Source organism: Leopardus geoffroyi, chromosome E2, assembly GCF_018350155.1.
Source record: "Leopardus geoffroyi isolate Oge1 chromosome E2, O.geoffroyi_Oge1_pat1.0, whole genome shotgun sequence".
NCBI lineage: Eukaryota > Metazoa > Chordata > Mammalia > Carnivora > Felidae > Leopardus > Leopardus geoffroyi.
In genome coordinates, this window is record NC_059335.1 from 56,014,541 (window position 1) to 56,037,568 (window position 23,028).

At 47.5% G+C, this 23,028-nt stretch overlaps 1 protein-coding gene across 2 annotated transcripts in view; it reads left to right on the forward strand.

Annotated features, from left to right (window-relative positions):
• Window positions 1–5,714: 5,714 nt before the first annotated feature.
• The window catches only part of CDH13 (cadherin 13), a 1,038,962-nt gene continuing 1,021,648 nt past the window's right edge, over window positions 5,715–23,028 (forward strand). The window contains exon 1 of one of the 2 annotated variants that reach the window (XM_045441270.1): window positions 5,715–6,246. In XM_045441270.1, the coding sequence (XP_045297226.1) occupies window positions 6,202–6,246 (45 nt within the window). In that variant the 5' untranslated portion in view covers window positions 5,715–6,201. The remainder of the gene's footprint in view (window positions 6,247–23,028) is intronic. The other variant, XM_045441271.1, reaches the window with a different exon arrangement.

A 23,028-nucleotide genomic window follows, 5' to 3' on the forward strand; every position in this document is an offset into this window, starting at 1 on the left:
TTCACTCTCTCTCTCTCCCCTCTGTCTGTCAAAATAAATAAATAAGCATTGAAAAAAAATTTGAAAAAAGAAAAGTAAAAGCACACCAAGCATTATCTGTCAGTTATAAATAATGTCCCTTCACCTGCCTGCACGTGCACATGTGCGCGCACACACACACACACACACACACACAGACACACACACACACAGACACAGACACAGACACACTCACACACACAGACACAGACACACACACACACACACACACACAGACACTGCCATTTGCAACTTTGCCTAGATGGGATTATAAATAATAAACTTCAAATTCAGTTAGAAGGAGGTGTTGAATTTCAGGTACCTTGTTGCTACTATTTATATTTAGTTTCTTATCAACAGATACAAAAAGTCAACTTCTTTCAAGTAAAGATCCATGATGGTTTTTGACATACAATGGAAACCAATCACAGTGGACCCCTTGCCTCTTTGTAAACACATCCTGATCCCCCATAGCTCTGGTTCCCTTGACTCCCAGCAGCTCCTGTAACAGACTGTAATAGAATGATGTCTTTCTTCCCATGAGTCATATTTTCTGAAGGACACAAACCATGCGTTTTCATTTCTCTGTTGCCTAGCTCAGTGGCTAATATGCCATAGGCACTTTCTGAATGTTTCTTGAATGAATGAATGAATGAACATATGTAAGTGAGTAGTGGAGAATTCTCTAGAGTAGTGGTTCTCAAACTATGCAGATAAAGAGTTTGTACAACACAGGTTGCTAGACCTCACCCCTGAGCTTCTAAATCAGTAGGTCTGGGAGGAGACCTGAGAATGTTCAGTTTTAACAAGTCCCAGGTGTGCTGACACTCCTGGTCCAGGGGGACACTTTGAAAACCACTGCTCTACCAAAGTGATGTGGAGAGGATTCTCAGTGTAGAAATAACCCCAGTAACTAATTTTGGGTAAGGGAGACACCTAGAGGGGGGTTTTAATGGCTACTAGTTCAAAGGATAAATCTGGTGTCTGAAGTCCCAATTTTGCTACTAAGGAGGGATTGAAGTCCTAAATACAGGGAAACCATCGAAGTGAGATGGTCTAAAGTCATTCCTGATTTTATTTCTGTGCGAGAGTGGAAGTCATGATGGTATTAATTGTATTCACGGAGGACACTGTATTAATACAGTACCCCAAAAGCTAAAGGAGTGTTTTCTATCTTATTCTTAGTTGTCTGGGCTCTTCATCCTTTGAGGAAAAGTCAGAAGGAGTCACACCTTCTAACCAAAGATTCTTCACCAAAGATCTCTAAGCACCTACATGCTCACACTATAGCCTCTGTGGAATGTTCCTTACTTTGCCTAATCCTGGTCTAGACTATTGTAAGAAGACCTTGCCTTGTTGTAGGATGAATTGGATGGCCACATGGGAGCGGAGACTGTCAAAGTTATAGGATACTTTCTGCAAGGAAGGATTGAACTGTCAACATCAGGAAGTATTTCTGGTAGGGAAGTATATGTAGGGGGTGGGTTTCCCATCAGCATCACACATTGTTTAGTTCAGAAGCCACTTAATTTATCTTCTCAGCAAAAGTCATTTGGGCACCTACTGTAAACCAGTGTTCTAGAAGCTGAGCATACAGAAGCAAAAAGACAGACTTACCTGCATTTCAGAGAGATAGACAACAAACAAATGTAATTATTGGTTAGGTTTCGCTATATAACTAATCACCTCCAAATTTAGAGCAATTATTTGTTTTTACTTCACATACCTATAGGTTGAATGACCTGGGTAGGGCTCTGCCGGGCACCTCTGGGTTCATGGAGGTCATTTCTCTCCTACAACCAATGAGATAACCCATGAATGTTCCTCTGAAGGCATTTCCTTTGAATGTTCCTAGTGACGGCAAGCTGAAACACACAGGGCCTCTTGGGGCCTGGGTTTATAAACGGCACATCGTCACTTCTGCCTCGTTCCATTGGCCACATCAAATTCATGTGGCGAAACCCAGGGGTGAAAGGTGTAGATGCAGGTTGGAGTGAAGAACTGAGCAAAGTGACCACTTATGGTATAATAGTAAGCAACACAAAGGGCCATGAAGAAACATAAAACAAGTTCATGGCTCAAGAACAATCCCGGACACTACTTTTGGGTGACCAGGTATCATGGGATGGTGTATTGTCATAATCTTTAGTGGTTTTAGCGGGCGATCCCATTGGGAGGGATGTAGCTTCAGCCTTACACTATTGTTCTGCTGTGCAGTGTGGGCTTCCCTCCTTTCTGTCCAAATATATCTTAATTATCAAGGGCTCCTGGCATAGCCGATAACTGTTGTGTCGTATAAGGGCATCTATCTGGTTTATCCTTGTTCTGTGCAAATGCCTCATTACAGCAGCATATTCAGAGGGTACCCAAACTTGAGTAAAGCATCTCTTCTGGAAGATACGTCAGTTACCCCCTTGCCATACACCCACGTCCATGTGCTTGTACACATAATACCCAACCAGTGCGCGCGCGCGCACACACACACACACACACACACACACACACACGGCCTCCTTCACACAGCCAGAAATGATGCCTTCATCCATGTCAGTCAAAGAGAGACAAGAATTTTAATCCCTGGCTTCTCAGGATACAGCTCCTGGATGTTGGATTATTTCATCAGACCCCAGGTTCTGGGGTCTGCATTTGGACACAAAGCCTGGGCTTCTTGGAGGGGGGTGCTGGCCTAGGGGGAGGTAAAGCAGGGGTTATGAGGGGGTGGTTTCCAGCTTCAGTACTCACTTGCTACCATCAGTGCATCCGTCGGCCAAAAGAATCCCATTAGGGAGTTGAAGGGAAAACAATGCAAAACCAACAAAAATGAATTTATTCTTCAGAGACCTTTTACCACCAGAGTGAAATGAGTTTTCTCCTGTCTTTGTTGGACAAAACCTGACATCCTGTGTTTGGTTAAATGCATATTCTCTGAGAGTAGAGGGGAGTAGGGGATTGAGGGGAAAGGTAGCATGCACTTTTACAGCAATCCTTGGAGTGCTATTATATTATCATTCCCATTTTATTGATGAATAAACTGAGCCTGGGGGAGTAAAAGCAACTTGCCCAATGTAAGTAGAGTCTGGAGTTCCCAGTCCAGGTCTCATTTTGCAGACAAATCTTTTCCACCTTCCTAGCCTTCATGGGTTTCTAACGGTGAGCCTTAAGGCCAAAGAAGACTCTTGAAGTTAACTCCTCTTGACCCTTAAAATACAAGCTGTGGGGACTGAAATATGAAGGGATGGGAGTGGCCCTTTGGGCATGCTCACTTGGAATCAGGTGTGGTTGGCTGGAGCCACTCTGCCTGCTGGTAGAACAACTCAGGACAAAAGCCCAGGACCTTCGTGAATGCCTGACAGGTCCTGGCTGGAGATGGAGTCAGCAGATTCTCACAAATCTGCATCTACCTTCACTGGTATCATCAGGTGCATGTGGTCATCTGCAATCTGGGAATCACAGCCTCCGGTTACCTGTTGTGGGTCAACACATTCATTTTCTATGTAGATGATGAAGCTGAGGTCAGACTGGAAGATTGCCCTTGGCCGAACCAAGCTCTCTCACGTAAGGTTATTCTGTTCTTGGGGAACAGCCAACAACGGACCCACTGGAGCACAAAGACACAGCCCCCGACTCTCTTAGGGTCGTCTCTGAGTGGAAGGCCTCCCTAGCCTCAGAATTCCCCTGGGACTGGCTGAGGCCAGTGGCTGATAGCCACTGATAGCCAGTGGCTAAGGCCACTGCAATCCCCCCTGCCGATCTTGTTTTCCTTCCTTTTGCAGTTGTTGTTCCTGAGGACACTCCTGAGCAAGTCATCTGCACAGATTTCCATCTCAGCCCCTATTCTGGGGAAACCAACCTGTCTCACCCTGGCGATTAAATGCTCCAGCCTTGGAGTGGCACCTGTCACTTCTGCTCACAGCTTATTGGCTAGAATGGGTCACACAGCCCCATGCTGACCACAGGGGGGCGGGCAAGTGCAGCCTTGCACACCCTCCCCTTAGGACTGCTTCCCCAACCTAGGGACTGCTTGTGGAAACATGGCTGGATCATTTCTGCCATCTTTATCCCTTATAGTGGTTTATCATCTCCCAAGCTGTCCTCTGCTCTCTGTCTGCCTTTGTGTCTGCTGAATCCATGGGCTTAGCTCAGCTGGTCCATGACTGACAAGATGGCTCCTGCTGTGGCATGGAGAAAAAACCAGGGTATTTCAGGATGCCTTGATGTGAAGGCTGCCTGACTCCAAAATATCCCATTTTACTTTACCAGTAGGCAAGTTGGGTGTAGGTTTCCACATGCATGAATTCCAAGCTGGGACAATCATATCTATCAAACACTGTGACTGCAAGTCTCAAGGGCTCAGGATCAGTGCCTACTTAGGCAAGAGGACAGTGGAAAGTTGAAGAGACCGGAAGAAGCATCAAGAGGCACCCTTCCTGGGCTTTTCTGGAGGTTGTTTGGCCAACATTGGCATCTGATGGGCCAGCTCCAGCTAACGCAGCCAGGAGGCCCCCAGCAGTCACCTTGGGGCCATGTGAGGCAATCTTGTGACTCAACAGCTGGCAATGAAGGAATTTTACAAAGTGCATCGGTTTACATTTATTGAGTAGTTATTTTGTCACTGAATCCTTGCCACCACCTTATAAGTTCATATGATTTATATTTTCATTTCACCAGTGGACATTTCACCAGTGTGTTTAGAGGCACAGAGGGTTTGAGTAACTTACTCATTGGTAGCAGGGCTGGGGGTTAAGCCTAGGCAGTGTGGCTCTAGACTCATTGTCCCACTCCTTCCTCTGCCACTTAGACTGATTAAATCTAGACATCTATTTAACAGGCAGTAATGACCGTCTTCATGTTTTAGGCCCTGTGCTGGATGCTGGGAATGCACCCCAATCTATTGGATCTCCGCATGGTCCATGGCTCTGTGTCCTGTTCTATCAGATATCACATAATACATTTATTCTAGGATTTAGCTCTAGGAGGAAATTTTGCCAGTGGATATTTGTATACTTTTTTGTAAAATAAGAACTATGTAATTTACATGTTTCTTATTGCTTTGGGCACCAGGAAGCTCAGATCCAAATCAGAGCAAATATATTAAAATTTAGGTTTAGCATTTCAGGTTTTTGAATTTTTCCTCCCAGTCTAGATTTTTAATTTTGGTTGCATCAGTTCTATTGCAGAAATTTCCTTTATTTTAAAATAACTTACATCATTTTTAGAAGGAGGCTGCATGGAAATGACAAAGTGAGATCTTTACTGCATAGTCTTAGATTCTTACTGGGAAAGGCAGACCTATATATTCCTCTGACCCTCATTCCCATAGCACCCCACTTATAAAATTCCTTGAGCAGTGGCCATGACTATCCCCCATTCCCTGGGGATAGGTAGGAGCTTCTGAAAAATCACATCCATATAGGGAAAAAAAAGTTTCCTTAAATCATGGCTCTAACTTTGGTGCCAGATGCACATTTGTGGAGTAGGCAGCCAGTCAGATTCTCACCTGAGCAGTTAATAAAATCTATTGCCCCTTGATGGATTTTTTTTTCTGCAAGCTAGAATTGATCTGTCATATTTGTGATTTGTGAGATGGCAAGGAAACACCAAACACCATCATGACTTGGGCCACAGTTGGAAAAAAAAAGAAAAAAAAAAAAAAGAAAGGGGGGAAAAATCCACCGCCAAGTCTTTCCAGGCGTGGAGAGGGCTGGAACTGCTGGGGTCATTTTATTTGATTTATTGGAAATAAAGTGGATCTTATTAACATTTTAATAAAGAGAATCTTTTTGCACTGGGCTGGAAGTGTTCGCCAGTCCCCGGTGCAATTCCATTCTCTGCAAAAGTGGATTCGGCTGGCGTTGCCCAGCGTGATTTGTGAGGCTGGGCCCCAACAGTCCAAAAAGGCAAAAAGGGCTGCCTCCTCCGAGGGGCTCGCTCTGTGCGAGGTGCTCGCCCTGTATCTGCCATGCAAAACGAGGGAGCTTTATGAAGGAATCCGTCTTGTAAAGCCATTGGTCCTGGTCATCAGCCTCTACCCAATGCTTTCGTGATGCTGCCGCTGATCTATTTGGGAAGTTGGCTGGCTGGTGAGGCAGAGCCTCTCCTCAAAGCCTGGCTCCCACGGAAAATATGCTCAGTGCAGCCAAGTGCATGAATGAAAACGCCGCCGGGCGCTTCTAGTCGGGCAAAATGCAGCCGAGAACTCCGCTCCTCCTGTGCGTTCTCCTGTCCCAGGTAGGGAAGAGGGGCAGCCGGGCGCGCCCCGCGCCCCGTTTCTGCATTCCGATCGTCTGGCGCCGGCAGGAAGAGGGGGCTTTCGCGGGTCTGGGGACTGTGGGGCGCGGCGGCGAAGAAAGCCTGGGGCTCGAAGGGAGGTCATTCCCAGCCCCAGAGATCCTCGGGGCGCGGGGGAGGGGGGGGCGGCGGTTTCCCACTCCGGGGTGTGTGTGTGTGTGTGTGTGTGTGTGTGTGTGTGTGTGTGTACGTTCAGGGGAGGAGGAGAGAGCTCCCGAGTCCCCCCCTTTTCTTTTCCGCAAGCAGGGGCGACATTCTCGCCTACATCAAGTGGGGTAACTTTGATTCGCCTCCTCCTCCGGTGGCTCATGCATTGGAGAAAGACTCAGTTGGAGGCGACTCCAGCGAGTCGTGGTTTCCCCAGCGCAGCGCCGAACAGGGGGAAGCGCAGCTCGGGTCCGGATTGCGGGCTGCCGGGCTGGAGAGGCCGGCCTGGCATCGCCGACTTCCCGGGGCGCCCGGGCCCCCTCGCCCAGCCCCGCGGCGCGCAGGAAGGCGCCTCCCGCCAGCCCAGCGCTGCAGCCCGGCTGCTGCTGTCGCTCAAAGGCGCCGACTCTGGCCGCGCCCGCATCGGGGTTCTTTTCCTCCCCGACCTCGGGCCCAGAGCGCGTCCTCCCCCGCCCCCCCGCCAGGACGCAGGCCCCAGCCCCCCGCGCCCCCTTTGTGCAGCCAGCTGGAGCCCCGGCTCGGAGCCCCGACTGCCGCCTCTGCTGCCTTCCCGGGCGGGCGCGGAGCGCAGAGAAAAGTTCAAGCCTTGCCCACCAGGGCTGCAGCTGCCTGTTAACCCTCGGAGCGCTGAGGCGCGAGGGAAGGACCGGGGATCCGGGAGAAGGCGGGGGGTGCGGTGCGACCGAGACGTGATTGTCCAGCTGCCGCCTCTGGATCTCCAAGATCTCGGGAAGTTTGTGTGCAGGAAAGCATACTCCGAGGAGGAGGCCCGACCGGAGGTGCGGGCCGCTGAGGGGCACGCCCAGCCCTGTTCTGGGGCCTGTGGTTTCTGAGAGAGCAAGGCTACTCCGTCCCCGAGGCTTCCCTTGAAGCCCGTGGGACTCGGGATGAGCTGGCAGCCTACAAGTGGGTGGGTAAGATCAAGGCAGGGCCAGGCAGAGAGGAGGGAAGGAGACAGAGAGTGCTTTCGGGTGCTAGGAATGGGCGTTGAGTTCCTGGCCAGGACTCTTGGGTGCCAGGGGCCTGGGCACATGTGTGAGTGTGTGGGAGCCAGGGAGGGCGAGGCAGGCAGGATCCCAGGCGAGGGCTGGCTGGGATGTGGGGGTGCAGGGCATGGAAGGGAGGCCACTGCTGGATCCATGTTGGGGTTAGACTTTGGAAAGGGGCCAGTGTCCCAGGAACGCAGTGACCATGTAAATGACTTAAAGTGGGGGCTAGTAGGTGGATGCTGGTGTCTGGGGACCGGGTAAGGTGCCTGGCTACGGAGCCCCTCCCCCACCCATGCTTTCCGTCTTCCCTGGATACACAGCCCCCATTCAGAACTGCCCAATTACACTCCTTTCCTAACAGGGCCTTGCTGCCTGATTCTCTTGGGAGGGGGGGGGGTGGTGTCCCTGTAACCTCAAGTCCTGCCACAAATCTTATGTCTATCTGTGGACCAGTTTTCCAGACTTTCTTGACTCCAATGGTCCCTGAGGCTGTATGTATGTACATATATCCCTATTTAGCAGGACGGTTCAGAGGATGCTTCTGATTCAGACAGGTCCTCTCTGCCATATGCTACTGGTACCACCTTGGGCACGTTGTTGAACATCTCTGGGCTTTCTGATTCTCCACTGTAAAATAATCTCTCCGCCTTCCTGGGATCGCCAGGCAGATTGATTGCATTCAACAGGATGTCCTAGGTAATGCATTTACCATGAAGCCTGGCACACTGGAACTGTTGGTGTCTGGGAGCACTTCCCTCCCACCCTGCCTTTCCCTAGGGCTTTACAGTCCTTTTCTCTCTCAGCGTGCTGGGACCTCAGTCAGGGTCGCAGGGCTGGCCCAAAGTTATGCCTCCTTTTGAGCAAGACAGACCATGCGGCAGCACCCAGCAATCCCTGTGCACTAGGGGCTCCTCACAGGATACCTTTTGCAAAGCAACTGGTGTCTTCTCCTGCAGGGCCCAGCCAGCACAGGTGGGTTCTGCAGGCTGTGAGCTCACTCAGTTCCTAAGTGTGGGGCAGCAGAGGTGTTACCAGGAATCGAATCGCCTGCTCTCAGAGGCTTGTTTCTGTCTTACATTATTACCCGTAATCAGAGCAACCGTCCACATTAGGACGCTAAGTGATATCCTGGTTGCAACAGCACCTTGCAGAGAAATCATTTTGGTGTAATTCATTTCATGGGCAAGAGGTTCCAGGCCACAGCTCCGTGTGCCATAGGGAAAAGCGGGGAAAGTCTTAGAGCCTTTGAGTCCACCAGCGAAAACAGAACTTTCTTGAGGCAGAGAGAAAACATACGGAAGGGAAAAACAATGTAATAAAGCAAATTAGTCACTCGGTCCTAAGTGGTGTTCAGGCAAGCATGTATGTGTTTTTCCATCACAGTTGTAATATTCTGGGTCTGGCTTTGGAAGCCATCAATCTCTGTAAGTTTATTGGCTAGGCTGCTCTTTTAGGCATTTTGGAAAGGGGAAGAGGAATTCTAAGCAACAATGGCTGGAAGCTGGCAAAATTGAGAGACAGTGGCCTCTCTTCTCCCCTGGGGTGTTTTGGGAAAGGCTGTCCCAGAAGTGGCCTCTGGCATTTGGCTATGATAAATAATGAGTGTGAAACAAATCAAGGGAGGCATGACATAGAAATTCCACTGTAAATATGATTCCCCGCCCCCCTATTTGGGTATGGCTTACAAATAGCCAAAAGTTCTAACAATGAATGAGTAATCCCCCAAGAATTAGAATTTTAGGGAGTGGTTCAGGTTTGGAGAGCAGTCACTTGGGAGTGACTAAAAACGTTCCACAGAGTTCTGAGATGTTGATTTAAAATGGGGCTCTTTCTTGGAGGCAGCATCTTGATTTTCAGGATTCTAAATGAGATCCTGTGTGTTTTGTACCCCCAGAACATCATATATTGTAGTTTAAGGGCAGTGTTTATTTGCAGAACCTTTCTGATGAGGAGAAAAGATTATGGGAGTAGCAGAGGGCACCCCCAGCCCTGACGTGGGGTCCACATGTGACAACCCATAAGATTTGAAACACACTGGGGAAAGAGACGTAAGTGGTGAGAAGAGTCAAAGTGGTAGAGTTCAGATGGCTGAACAATTTTTTTAGCAAGTTCCCGAGGAGATTTAATAAACTGCAAGGCTGAATATGTGATCTGGAGTTTATGTAATGCCACAGTCTATATTAAAAGCCCAACAGTCATCTTAGCTAATCTCTTCTGCTCTGCTTCCCTCCCTTCTCTCCTTTGCTATCTTTAGCCCTTGGGTTTTCCATTAAATAAAATCTAATTCCTTCTAGAAGTGTCTCCTATGTGTTATAGTAAAATTGCCTCACAAACCAATGTACCCAATAAGTGCAGTGTCTAGAAGGGCTGGCATTTGCCTGTGTGCATTGAATCTCAGTTGGAAGTTTACTGTTTCAGCAAAACTACGGGTAGGCTCTTGAGAATATCCTTCTTTTCTTTCCCTCCTTCCAGAAAGACTGTTGCTTGGGAGAATCCAGTTTATTTCCGTTCAGTGGAAGGGAAGGAAAATGCCAAGCTATGGATTCAGTGACAGTCATATCGTCGAAATAGTCAACAGTGTTTCCTATTTCTTTGTGCCTGTGTCCATCTCTGTGTGTTTTGATCTTGTTTTAATACCTGTTGAAAAATTTCTCCAGAAGAGGGCTCCATCCACAGCATTACAAAATTCTGAATCTACAGCTGCTATATTTTAAAGAACCTCAGCATAGTCGCTCTATCAACACACTACTATTCTTATTCCCAATTATTTTCTGGAAGCTACCCCAATGAGAAATTCTCCCATTTTGCACTCAGTACCTTTCCTCCTTTATTCCCTACTATAGTTGCTTCTGTTCCATCTTATTCTTCAACTACGTTTCCCCTCTGAGTATTAGAGCAGGGAACATTTCAAAGACCTTTGTAGACAATGCAATATGAAATGTGAGGAAGTTCTGAAATTTCCTGGCATTTGATTTCATTTGGACCTGGTTTTTCTCTTTAGGCAGCCAAAAGGCAGGCACAGTTACCCCACTAGGTAACTACCCAGAAGAATGACTCATGAGCCGGATTCACTCACCCTCCGGCACCAGTTGAAAAGGAGAGGGAAATATGTCTGTCATCCAATTACAATAATCAGTTGGGCAGAATCAAATCAAGTGACCAGTGGTTTTGGCATTGTTTCCACTTAGCTGCGGGCAAGGTGCCCACACGCCTGAGAGAATCGGAGCCTCCTGAAGGTTGCTGCCAATACAGTTCCCCGCAGCCTGTCTCCTCTGTAGCTACCTGGGGATCCCCTGGCTCCTCCTCCCTGAGCAGACAGGACAGATGATGATGGGCTGGACTGTAGGATCCCCTTCACTAGGCACTATGTAGTGGCTTAGAGTAGAAAGCAGATGCTCTAAGGGCAGGCCAGAGAAGAGAAGAAATGGCGTTTCAAACTTGAAACACAGACTGAGGTAGGGTTCGTGTTGGTGAATGGGTCACCCTTTGGCCCAGCAGGTTGAACCTCGAGACACCTGCCTGGCTGTACTAAAGCTCACACATCCCAATTCTGCAACTCTGGCTTCTGGGCAAAGCAGCCACAGGCAAAATGTAGGTTATGGATGTGTTTTGTTGAGCCCAAATGTTTTGAAAAGTTGGAAATCGTACATTAAAAAAAAATCCAGGTCTCCTGTATTTCTTAAAATGTCAGAAGGTCAGGGAAACTGAGAGCTGCCCTCCCACTTGGCCACACTTCACTAGAGGGGAGTTACTACTGCCCCCTTTAGGCGGGACATGCCTCTGTAATTTGCCACAGTCCCCACCAGCCCCTAGTACTCACCCACTGGTTGTACCTGCTTATTTTGCCCCATAGCCATTCGTGTTGGGAACTTCCGCTTTCACACATTTTGAGACTTAATCGCATTGATGCGGTGTGTGTGTGTGTGTGTGTGTGTGTGTGTGTGTGTGTGATAGGCTATTTGGAAAGGAAGGGACATGCCTCTTTTTGATCACTGTGATTGAACTAGATTGACACTTGCTTTGGAAGAACAAAGGGGACTGCACCTCCTTCCTGAGAACATTCCTACCATCAGTGCCGTTGGGTGACTGGGGGTACCCAGAACACCAGGACACCCAGATCATCGCTCCATGGGTAATAGTTACACCCAGAGAAGTGATGCACCGCAGCTTTGAGTCAGTCAGGGTGTGGGTACAGCGGAGTGTTGGTACAGCCCAAACATTGCTCTGCATCAACAGTCCCAGGGCTCTGGGAGTATGGATGGCATGTAGGACCCAGTGCGCTGTTAGACCAGGAAGCATCTGTGCCCTTGGAGTACAGTGACTTTCTGGGCATTGTCATTCCAACAGAGTTGCTCACCCACAGTATGCGTGTCTTCAGAACATCACAATAACTTATTGTACTCAGCCCTGCAGGGGACTCTGGGAGCACCGAGCCAGCTCTCAGAGCATTTGTAACTTCAAGGTAACGTTAGTTCCAGAGCTTTGTTGCCTAAAGTACTTTTATACACAGGACATTGTTACCCCTACCACCAACTGGAGTTTGTATGATGTTTTTATAACTGTTTTTAATACTTAACACCCACTATAGTCTACCCATAGTGTTAATGCTGTAATTGATGTCCTCTGGCTCCATAAATACTAGACTAATCTGTCCACCCATCCTATCCCAAGAGGTAAGCCTCAGATAACTTGTTTTCCTTAGCCTCAGACCTCAAAGATCAGGGTAAATATAACTATACATATACAAAAAAAAAAAAAAAAGGTGATTGTTTTTCCTCCGTCAGTTGCCAAGAGAAGTCAAATTCCTGAAAATTAGCATTAGGAATAGGCACGTTTTGACATGTCATGTCTCATTTCAAAGGCCTCAGCAGGCGTCACCCAATCTGCTACAGAAGCACAAAGCCCCTGTGTCTCCCAGCTGAGTGGAGGCCGGGCTGGGGTGCAGGGCCGCAGCTGTTCGGCCGAGAGCAGCCCCTGCCACATGCCTGGGCAGGGCCAGGAAGTGAGCTCAGCCTCTGGAGGAGCCCAGGGACCCAGCAAGGAATGTGGCAGACTCCATCCCTGCCTTCTGCGGCCCCCGGGCCAAAGTCTCTCTCCTCTGGGGGTGGCAGGGAACCGCTTCTCCACGAGCTGCCTGACGCGGTGCCTGCAAGTGCCTGGAGCTTGGGCCTGTGTGGTAATCTCCCTCTTAGCAGGAGTAGGGCCTGCAGAAGTTTGCCAGACCCTGCCCGCGGAACCCGTGGATGGCTCAGGCCATACGGGCTCTGCCTTCAACTGCCATGTGCTGCTGGGCATCTGGGATCATCTAACTCAGGGGTTGCAAAGGGCAGCCTGTGGGCTAATTCTTGCCTGCAGCCTGTTTTTATAAATAGTTTTATTGGAACATAGCCATGCCCATTCATTTATAGAATTGTCTATGGCCGAGCGTGTGCTATAACAACAGAGTTGACACCATATGGCCACAAAGCCTAAAATATTTACTATTTGGCCCTTTACAGAACAAGTTTGCTGACTCCTGTTCTGACTCAAAATGACAGCCAGAGGGACTGTAGGGAACTTTCTCAAGGGGCAGGGAGCCATTAGGGTTTCAGTCATCAGGGACTGTCCCCTCCAAGCCCCAAGCACTCAAACAACTTGACTTTAAGGAGATTTACCTGGGACGGAGTGGATCAGTAAGTATCTGTGATATCCACAGGGGACCTACTGTGTGTTCAGGTTATGACTCCTGGTAAGGCCGACTCAGTCTCTGCTCTCTTGGGGTTCAGGCCTCGAGAGAGCCCTGGGCAGTGGAGATCAAGGTCAATTACTGAATAATTCCAAGCAGAGAAACTGCTATGACCGAAGAAGACACAGTTGTGTGAAGTTGTGCTGTTCTATCCCGTGTGCTGGTCTGTGCCTCGTCTTTCTCCCCCACTAAAATATAAGGTCCATTAGAGCGCATGCTGTTGTCTGATTGGTTTACTTCTGCATCCCTAGGGCCTAGGACAGTGCTGGTGTACAGCAGGCCCTCAGCAAACGTGAATGAATGAATGAATGAATGAATGAATGAATGAATGAATATAAGAAAGGCATCAGATCCAGATGAAGGACCTGGGAGGCTTCCCTGATAGCCTGATGCTTGATCACAGTCTGGAGGAGTAGTGAGCCTTGCAGACAGGGGAATGCCAGAAGGTGTGGGCAGGGAAAAGCATTCCAGGCAGAAGGCACAGCCTGGGGGAAGTCTCTGTGCGGGAGGAAATAACCATGATAGGAGGAGCAGCCGGGTGGTGCCAGAGCCCCTGGGATTTGGCAGCCACCACAGGGATTTTGGTGTTTGTCCTGGAGCAGTGGGAAGCCATTGCAACTAATAAGGGGAGGGTGTGGTGTGCCAAGGTCATATTTTCACTTTGGAAAGGTCACCCTGGCTGTAGTGTGGGGAATGGATCGACACCGGGTGCGAACGGAAGTGAGAAGCCAGTCCAGGCCTGAGGTCGCAGGAGTAACAGTGCAGGAGAGAGGAAACAGACGCACCACTCAGAGCATCCAAGAGACATTTAGGGCAGAACCTGGCAGGGCTCGGTCCCTGGGTTCGCAGGTGGCAGAGCACGGGCCAGGGAGGGGTGAAGTAGCGAGCTTGAGTTCTGACTCTTTCAGTTGGCAGGAAGCTGCCAATTGCCCAAAGAGGGAAGCCAGGTGTTTGACATCATAAGCAGGGTCTGAGGGCCGTTTCCATGGGGCTGTTAGCCAGCCTGCACCAATGCTCCTTGGGAGAGGCATCCCGGGCCCCCATGACACCCATGCTCATGGATCCAGTCCGTGTTCGCACCTGGGACGGGCACTGTGGGGGCCTGGAAGTGCCCTTGTCTAGAGAGACTGATGCGTCGCCTCTATAATTAACCAATCTCTGAGGCTTTTCATGCAAAAGATATTTGGGAGAAACATTGCCAAGCCCTTTAATCGTTTCTTGAACATTCAATCAGCAGCACTAGAAATATTTCTTACATGAAGCAAATAATGATCTACTACTTTCGGCAATCACTTTCCGAATGCTAACAAGTCTTCATTTCTGCATGTTGGATGTGGCCTTGGTGACTCTTCTGTTTCCAGATGCGGTAGAATCTTCAGCTGGGTGCTGGGGAGTAGTATGCTGGTAAATGTTTAAAAACTGGCTCTCTCTCTCCCTCAAAAAAAAAAAAAAAAAAAAAAAAAGAGCACAGCTATGTTATCCTCCAAAGATGAGGGATACACAGGTGTCTGCTCCTTAAGTATTTATTGAGGAATTTAGGGAATTCGTAGGGAAACAGGATGGGCCTGGAACCTGTTCTCAGGGGGCTTGCTACCTACAGAGGGCAACCGCAAGAAAATAAATAGCTGAAATAATACGAATTTGATAATTGTTACAATAGGAGACAATAGAGACTAAAACAGCTCAAAGGGGTGGTTGCTGTGACCTCCCTCCCATCCTCCCATTTTGCCCTCCCTCCCCCACCACTTGCACCCATGTTTTCTTCTTTCTTCCCATAATTATTAAAATCTACCAGGGGCAGGGACGCCTGGGGGGCTCAGTTGGTTAAGCTCCGGTCATGGTTTCGCCGTTTGTGAGTTTGAGCCCCGCGTGCATCTGGCTCTGTGCTGACAGCTCAGAGCCTGGAGCCTGCTTTGGATATTGTGTCTCCCCGTCTGTCTGCCCCTCCCCTGCTCATGCTCTGTTCTCTTTCTCTCAAAAATAAATAAACATTAAAAAATTAAAAAAAAAAAAACCTACCAGGTGCCAAGAATGCTGCTGATTTGGGGATGCAGAGGTGAATACAACACCTGGTCCTGAATAGGGCCCGTGCTGGAGGTGACTCAGGGCCCATGGTCTGCTAGGACTCAGAGGAACGAGCGTCTCAGCTTGCTTCAGAGAGTTAGGAAGACTTCTGAGATTTTAAGAAGTGAGTTTGAATCCTGGCTGTCTGCGTGCTGTGTGACCTCAGATGAGTTACTTTATTTCCCTCCTCTTCTGTTTCCTCCTGCGTCTGGACAAGGAGAGGGAGTAGGTGTAACTGCCCAGCAGGGTTCCGGTTAAGTCCACGTATGCTCATGACCCCATCCGGTAGCTGACAAATGCTCTATGGATGCTAAAGGAATGTTGGTGTATTAACTTGCACATACTGTGCTCCAGGGGAGCTTGTGGCTTGCAGGCACCACGGGGCCTTGGCCTTGATCATCTGAGTAACCTAGAGGGGAAGAACATGCTTGTGTATTTAAAATGCATGGGCATTAAAAAATAAATAAATAATGTTTGCTTTCTAGAGAAGGATTTGCCAGTTCCCATATTAGTAGCTCCCCAAAGATGGCTCCCCTTGGGATTTCATGCCTCATAAAATCACTTGATCTGGTGGGATCTTATCTACTAGATGTATCTTCTTAGCAGCTGTTTCCCTGGAGGCTTTTTCAGGGCACTGTGTGTGTGTGTGTGTGTGTGTGTGTGTGTACATGTGAGCACCGTGAGCACTTATGATTATGATTTAAAATATATCAAAATACCTGTAGCAAATTTACTGTACAATTTATTGCTATGTGCTGGTTGCATACATTAGCTCAAATCTTTATTACAAGCCTTAGGGACAACTATTCTTAACCCATTTTATATATGATGAAAAGAAGTGCAGAGTGGTTGAGTCATTTGCCTAAGGCCACACAGCCCCTAGGAATGCAGACCAGGGATTGGGCCCATGCATTTCTGATTCTTGTGCATATGAGTTTTCCTCCATATTTCACTCATGTATGAAAGCTTCCTCCCTTATCCCCCCAAAGGTTGTAAGACTTTTCTTCCTTGACTATTTTGTTTTCTGGCTCTCCTGGAGTTAAAATGGCTACTTGTAGTGACCCCATTTTTGAATTCCTGGTCTCTAAAAGTGGGCCTGGGACCTGGGCCTCCTGTCTGGGTTAATGATTGCAACCTTCAGAACTGGGTTAGCCCAGGATCAGTTATGTTGTCACTGAGTCCTTGCTGTTGACCAGGGACCACCACCCATCCACACTGCATGCTTTGCTCAGCGAGAATGGCTGTCTTGCTAAGAATAGCCACACAGATGCTGGGACTGAGCCAGGGTGTGGTTCCTCTGTGGCCTCCAGCGCAGGTAAATTCTCCCATGGTAAATTTGCTGGCTGTTTCCTGTCTGCTGCTAAGCTCTGAGGCTGGATGGCATTCCTCCCCAAGGATGCTGAGGGGCTCCAGTGTTCCCTGAGCGCCACTGACTACAACAACATTTTCCCCAATCCATAGGAAAATGAGAAATATACAGCCTGCAGCTATATTGAAACACACAGATCTATGGTGCATTGCAACTGAACTGAATCTAACCTGAAGTGTAGTTCTGTTTTACCAGAAGCGTTTTCTTTTTTCCTTTTAATTCAGTTTAAGTGCCTTTAGTCAGGGTAGCCATTGATTCAGTGAACATTTGCTGAGCGCCTATTATGTACCTGGCACTGTCTTCTGTACTGGTGGCATAGCAGAGGGGCTCACAGGGCCCCTGTGCAGGTGGGTGGACACATTCTCACCCTGCCCCAGCCCTCACCACTCCACATGGTGGCCTTGCATTGCTGCCTCTCTCAGGACGTTTGGATCTGTGCACCCCAATGTGTACATCTCATGTTTCAGTCATTTAACAAGTATTAGCTGATCAGCCACTGTGTCGCAGCATGATGCTTTACACTGGGTTAGCAACAGTGGTTAAGAAAGACGGGATTGCCTGCCTTCACAGAGTCTACCTTCCAATGGCGGAGAGAGGCAGTAAACCAGAAAAATAAGTAAATATAATAATTTTGGATAGTGATAGTGCTGTAAAACAATTGCATTTGGATAGTCAGTTGCTCTGAGTTTATCCACAGCCCTCCCTTGGGATGGAAAGTTCATTGTTCTGATGTGATGACCTTTTTAGTTTCAGGGATGAAATGTCCTATTGTTTGTAAATGAAGTTAGCTAACTACTGCCTATCACAGTTTATCTTCAATTTATGATGGTAAATAGAGTGGTAAAGTGTTGTTGCCAAACCTTTGTCCATTCTCTATTTTTTGTTTTTCTTGAAATTTTGCTTTTGGGAATCTAAAGATACGGCAACCGAAGATTTGCACTACAGGTGGGTAATCTCTTTCTGCAAAGAATAAAATATATATCTATAGAATAAAAATATGTCTCTCTTGCAGCTACTCAACACTATCCATGTAGTGTGAAAACAGTTACATACAGTATGTAAACAAATGGGCAGGGCTGTATTTCAATAAAACTTTATTTACAAAAACAGGCAGAGCTGGATTTGGCCCTCAGGCTGTAGTTTGCCAACTTCTGATCAAATCCATTAGCCGCCTTACTGGTTGGTTAAACTGGGATAGGGTCAAGGCCAAGGAGAGAGACGAGACATTTTCTTTGGCCTGTTGTTACCATGAGAACTGTGGCAGTTCTTTAGGGACACAGTATCACTTGATTATTCCACGTTAGCTTTGTTCAAGGTAAAGATTAACCATGAAACATCATTCTCAGACCAGCTCTAAACTATCTAATAATTTAGCTTTTGTAGTAATTATCTGGACTACAATTCTTAAGGCTTCCTTGCCACCCAAAAGTATATTGATGTTAAACACTGTATCTTAGGTTGTGTTCCCCCAAACAGTGACGGAGATACAGGCTTGGATGCAGGGAGCTAATCTGAGAGATGATCCTGAGGCACAGAAGTGAGGAACACGAAACAAGAAAGAAGGAGGGCCAATAAAGAACGTGTCATTGAGCTGGTTATGGTCATGAGCAACTAGGGCTCCTTACTGCCGGGGCCCCTCAGCACTGTGTGAAACTTGCTTCAGAATGATCCCTTTGTAGGATGGGAGGCTGGGGTGAATATCCACTATCCCAGTCTTCCATTGGTCAAGGGTGGCCCCTGGCACCATTAATTTCTCTGTGTTTCCCCACTGAACCTTTGTGGCTCTGGAGGAGCAACCATGGTTTTGGAAGAGTCCTGAGTGGAAAAGTAGAGAGGTGTGGCATGGACTTAGACTGGCAGTATATGTCCTAGGTAGGGCATGAGTATGTAACAGATTTCAGTTGCCTCCCTTACACATTACTGAAAACTTCCTTAGTAGAGCCAATGATAAAGGAAAGGGTCATAGTTGTTTTTTGTTTTTGTTTTTTGTTTTTTTTTTAAACCTGCTGAGTTTGGTTTAGTACCTACCTGCAGGTACTCTCTTTCCCACTAGATGGTACCAGTATGCCAAAGCCCTGGAATGCTACCTTAGGGCCTCATCATTGACATGGATGTATTCCCACTACTTATGAACAATTAAAGGATAAGCATGTTGAGATTGGAGGAACAGACTACAGATATTTGGGGGACAGAAGGTGGCAGGGAAGTGGAGGTTGTCTAAACAGTTACCCTCATTCATTCATTCACTCATTCAGCAACAAATCTTATTGCCCACCCACTAAGTACTTCAACGCTTTTCTCGGGATTGGGAATACAGATAAAAGCAGTGTACACGAAGTCCCTAAGTCCCTAAGCTGGTTGGGGGAGAGATAATAGAAAACGAACCCATAGATGCATGATGTCTGTCATGTGTTGAGTGCTGTGGAGAACAAAGTCCGTGAAGGGATGGACAGGGCAGGGAGAGCACAGCCCCTCTGGTGTCTGTCTGCCTGTCTTGTCAGCTAGTAGGGTGAAAGATTATTTCCATCTGTTTCCTAAACCCCATTCTGCCTCTCACCAACCTCTTGCGATTATGCTTATGTGGTTTATTTTCACAACGAGACTGTGAGCTTGTGGAGGGCAGAAGTCGTGCTTGGCCAACTGGAACCTGCTGCAGCCCACGTCAACCAACTGCTTGTTGGTTGATTTCATTTGTTGGGATTCATTCTGGATTGTTATTGTTGTGGACACACAATAGAGTCACACTTTACTCAGGGGTTAGAGTATTTTAGAATATAAAGTCTAGGTTTAAGGCAAACACAGAGTTGTCATTAACCTTGAAATATCTTAAGTTGCCCACTAAATTGCAGTGTGTGTGGTTTTGTGTATGCATCCCTGTACTGTAATCAATATGTAACAATGTATAATGGAAGCCATAACGTACAGTGCATAATAAAGAATATAGGCAAGATATAATTTTATGGAATTTAATTGCAGTACTTAAATTGTTCTTTTTCCTTCTCTTTTTGGTGGAAGAGCTGGATTTCCATTAGTTAAATGTGCATATGATAAGCCTTCATTGTATTCATTCAAGCTGGTTTCTTAATCATACGATTCCCAGCAGGCTGTGTACTGGGGAGGGCAAGAGCTGTGTTCTCTGTGCTCTGTTCATCTTTGGGTTCCCACCACCGGTCACATGGTTTGGGGCAGAGGAGCAGCATATTAGTCATAACAGTAGTAGCAGCAGTAATGGGGATTCACATCTAAGCAGTGCTTACTCGGAGCTAGGCCCTGTGTGAGTGCTTTCGATGTATTAATTAGCGCATTTAGTCCTCCTAAAGACTCTTTGGTGTATCTACTATGATTTTAATTCCATTTCACAGATGGGGACATTCCAGGAGAACTGGGTAAAGGTCACACAGCTTTTGAGCTCTGGGGCTGACATTCAAACTTGAGCAGTCCTGGACACAAAAGGCCATATATATTGTATGATTCCGTGAAATGGGAAGAATTGTTCAGAACAGGCAAATCCATAGAGACAGAGGGCAAGAGCAGTGGTTGCCTAAGACCCGGGGTGGGAGGAGCAGGGAATGGGAAGTGGGATTTCTTTTTGGGGGGTGATGGAAGTGTTCTGGAATGATATAGTGGTGATGGTTGCACAAGTCTGTGAGCCTACTAAAACTACAGAATTGTATACGTTAACAGGTTCAACTTTATACAATGTGGATTATGTTTCAGTAAAGTTGTTGTTAGGGGCTCCTGGGTGGCTCAGTCGGTTAAGCTTCCAACTTCGGCTCAGGTCATGACCTTATGGTTCGTGAGTTTGAGCCCTGCATCAGGCTCGCTGCTGTCAGCACAGAGCCCACTACATATCTTCTGTCCCCCACTCTCTGCCCCATCCCCCCTTGTGCTGTCTCTCTTTCTCTCTCAAAAATAAATAAGCATTAAAAAAAAAAAATAAAGCTGTTGTTAAACAGAAAAGCAAGCAAACCTCAGGCAGTCCAACCTTAGGGCTCTTGTGTGGCCACCCCTGACCCTTTCCTGCTCAACAAGTGCCTGTGACATTCTACTGTCTTTACCTGCATTAACCCTGCTATTCCTCAATAGGTGCCTATCATCCACTTCATTTCAGAGATCAGAAAACCAACGCAGACATATACTGAGGAACTTGGGGCTGGCAGTTCTGGGCCTGAAGTATACCAGTTTTCACACGTTTCATTTTTCATTTTATTTTTTCAATGTTTATTTACTTTTAAGAGAGAGAGAGAGACAGAGAGAGTATGAGTGGGGGAAGGGCAGAGAGAGGGGGAGGCACAGAATCTGAAGCAGGCTCCAGGCTCTGAGCTGTCAGCACAGAGCCTAACATGGGGCTCAAACTCACAGACCACGGGATCATGACCTGAGCCGAAGTCGGCCGCTTAACTGACTGAGCCACTCAGGCACCCCTCACACATTTTATTAATTAAAAACAACCCTGGTAAACCAAAGCTGCAGGCAACTTGGCCCATCAGAAATAAAGCAATGTTTTGCAGATTTGCAAAGTGGATTAAGGTCCCTCTCTGCTAACTGGTCATTCTTCCTCCCTGGCCCAGGCCGGTCTGGTGTAGAGTACTGGCACTAAGGCCCAGAAACTTTAGGGTCTTAGTGTGTGTTAGTGAGGCTGATTTCTAAAAGTAATAAACATAAGTGGCCCAGGAAAGGGGAGAATAGGGGGAGGGGGAGAGAGCTAATTGACATGCTAAGTGTCATTGTATTCAAGTTGACACCAGATTGCTGAAAGGATTTATCCAAATTAACAAGAATGTTTGGCACCCCTTGGCAGGTTCAGTTGAAGACTTCATGGCCTGGCAATGAGAAGGCATCTGGGGTCTAAGGCAGGGGAAGGAGCTCTTTGATCCTACACTTGGCACTCAGCACCTCCAAATCCAGGCCCCCACCCCACCGAAAACATTCCCCCATCAGCACCTGCCACCCCCACCAGATGTCTCTTGATTCCCAAGCTTCCTAAACATGAAATATATTCCTCTCTGTCTTCACTCTTGTGTTGATGATTTGTATTTCTCTTTCATGTTTAAAATGCAGAGGGATGAAGTCATTAGGGGAGCACTGTGCAGCAGGAATGGGCAGCAGGGCTTGCCCCTGGATCAGTCCCAGGATGCCTATTTTGTGCTCCTGGAGGGTGTGGATTTATAAAGACAAAGCTGAGGGACTGTAAATGTCTTCCCGAATCTCTAGTCTGGAGGAGTAGCTGCAATTTGGGCTGGAACAGGAGCTGGGATTGAAAGGGTTCTGGCTGAGATCTGGTTTCCCAGGTGGCTGGCCTCCGGGTGGCAGGGACTCTGCTGGGCCCCCTGGATTCCTTAAGCTTTCCCAAGTAACAACAGGTGACTATACAAAACCACATGCGTCTATGATTTTCCAATGTACTGTTTTGTATTCTGAAGAGGTACTGCTTCCAAAAGAGGTTATTAATAAGGGTTCTGGGAAAAAATAAAATATTGCCTGACCTAATATTTTGGGAAACTCTGGACTTACCCACAGAAATGAAACAGGTTGTGTTTTGTTTTCCACAACTGAATGTCTCTGAGGCTTTAGTGAGCATTTGAGGCTCAAAGAGGGGCTCCCTAAGGCTGCATTTCCAATGCTGTTGCTAAATTCCCAGGGGTAAGGGAACTCTTGCATAGAGTATGTCACTAGATAGTGATGCACAGGCTACATATGGGAAACAAATTGTGGACTCTGGGGTCTCCGAGTTTGGGCCTTCACCATCAGGACCAGCAGTGTCAGCATCACCTGGGAGCTTATTAATGCAATCGTCCACCCAGCATCTACTTATCCAGAGCTTCTGGGGTAGATCCTGCAATCTGTATCTTCACACAGATGCCCTCCAGGGGATTCTGATGTTCCCTCAAGTTTGGAAACTGCTGCTCCAGTGGGTTTTGTGGGGAGAGAGACCTTCCTGATGTCGTGCTGGGTGAAGGAGGGAAACATTTGCCAGGCTCCTCTGAAGAAAGTGGAGATTACAAAATGCAGACCACAGAGATATGGGAGTGGAGGCTGAAGGTTCTGCTCTATCCCATTATGGCCACGGGGTGTTTACTTCTGGGAGACCCTAAGCTGTGCTCACAGAATGCCTTCAGGGACAGCTGTGGTCCACACAGACAGTCCAGAAGACCTGGCATGATGACAGAAGAGGCATCTGGGAAGTCTGTGTAGGAGTGGCAAAACTCATCTTAGGTTTTTATCTGGGATTCTTTAAAAAAAAGATTAATAGGAGAAAAGCCAGCAGCTTATTAATATGTATACCACATATATACATAGTAGATACCCAGGGAAAACATGAGTAACTTGCAGAGTTGGCTTGGAACTCCAGCTTAGATACCATCTTAAGCTAAAGACAAGAAAGAGAAAGGTGTGGGGAGGCCAGT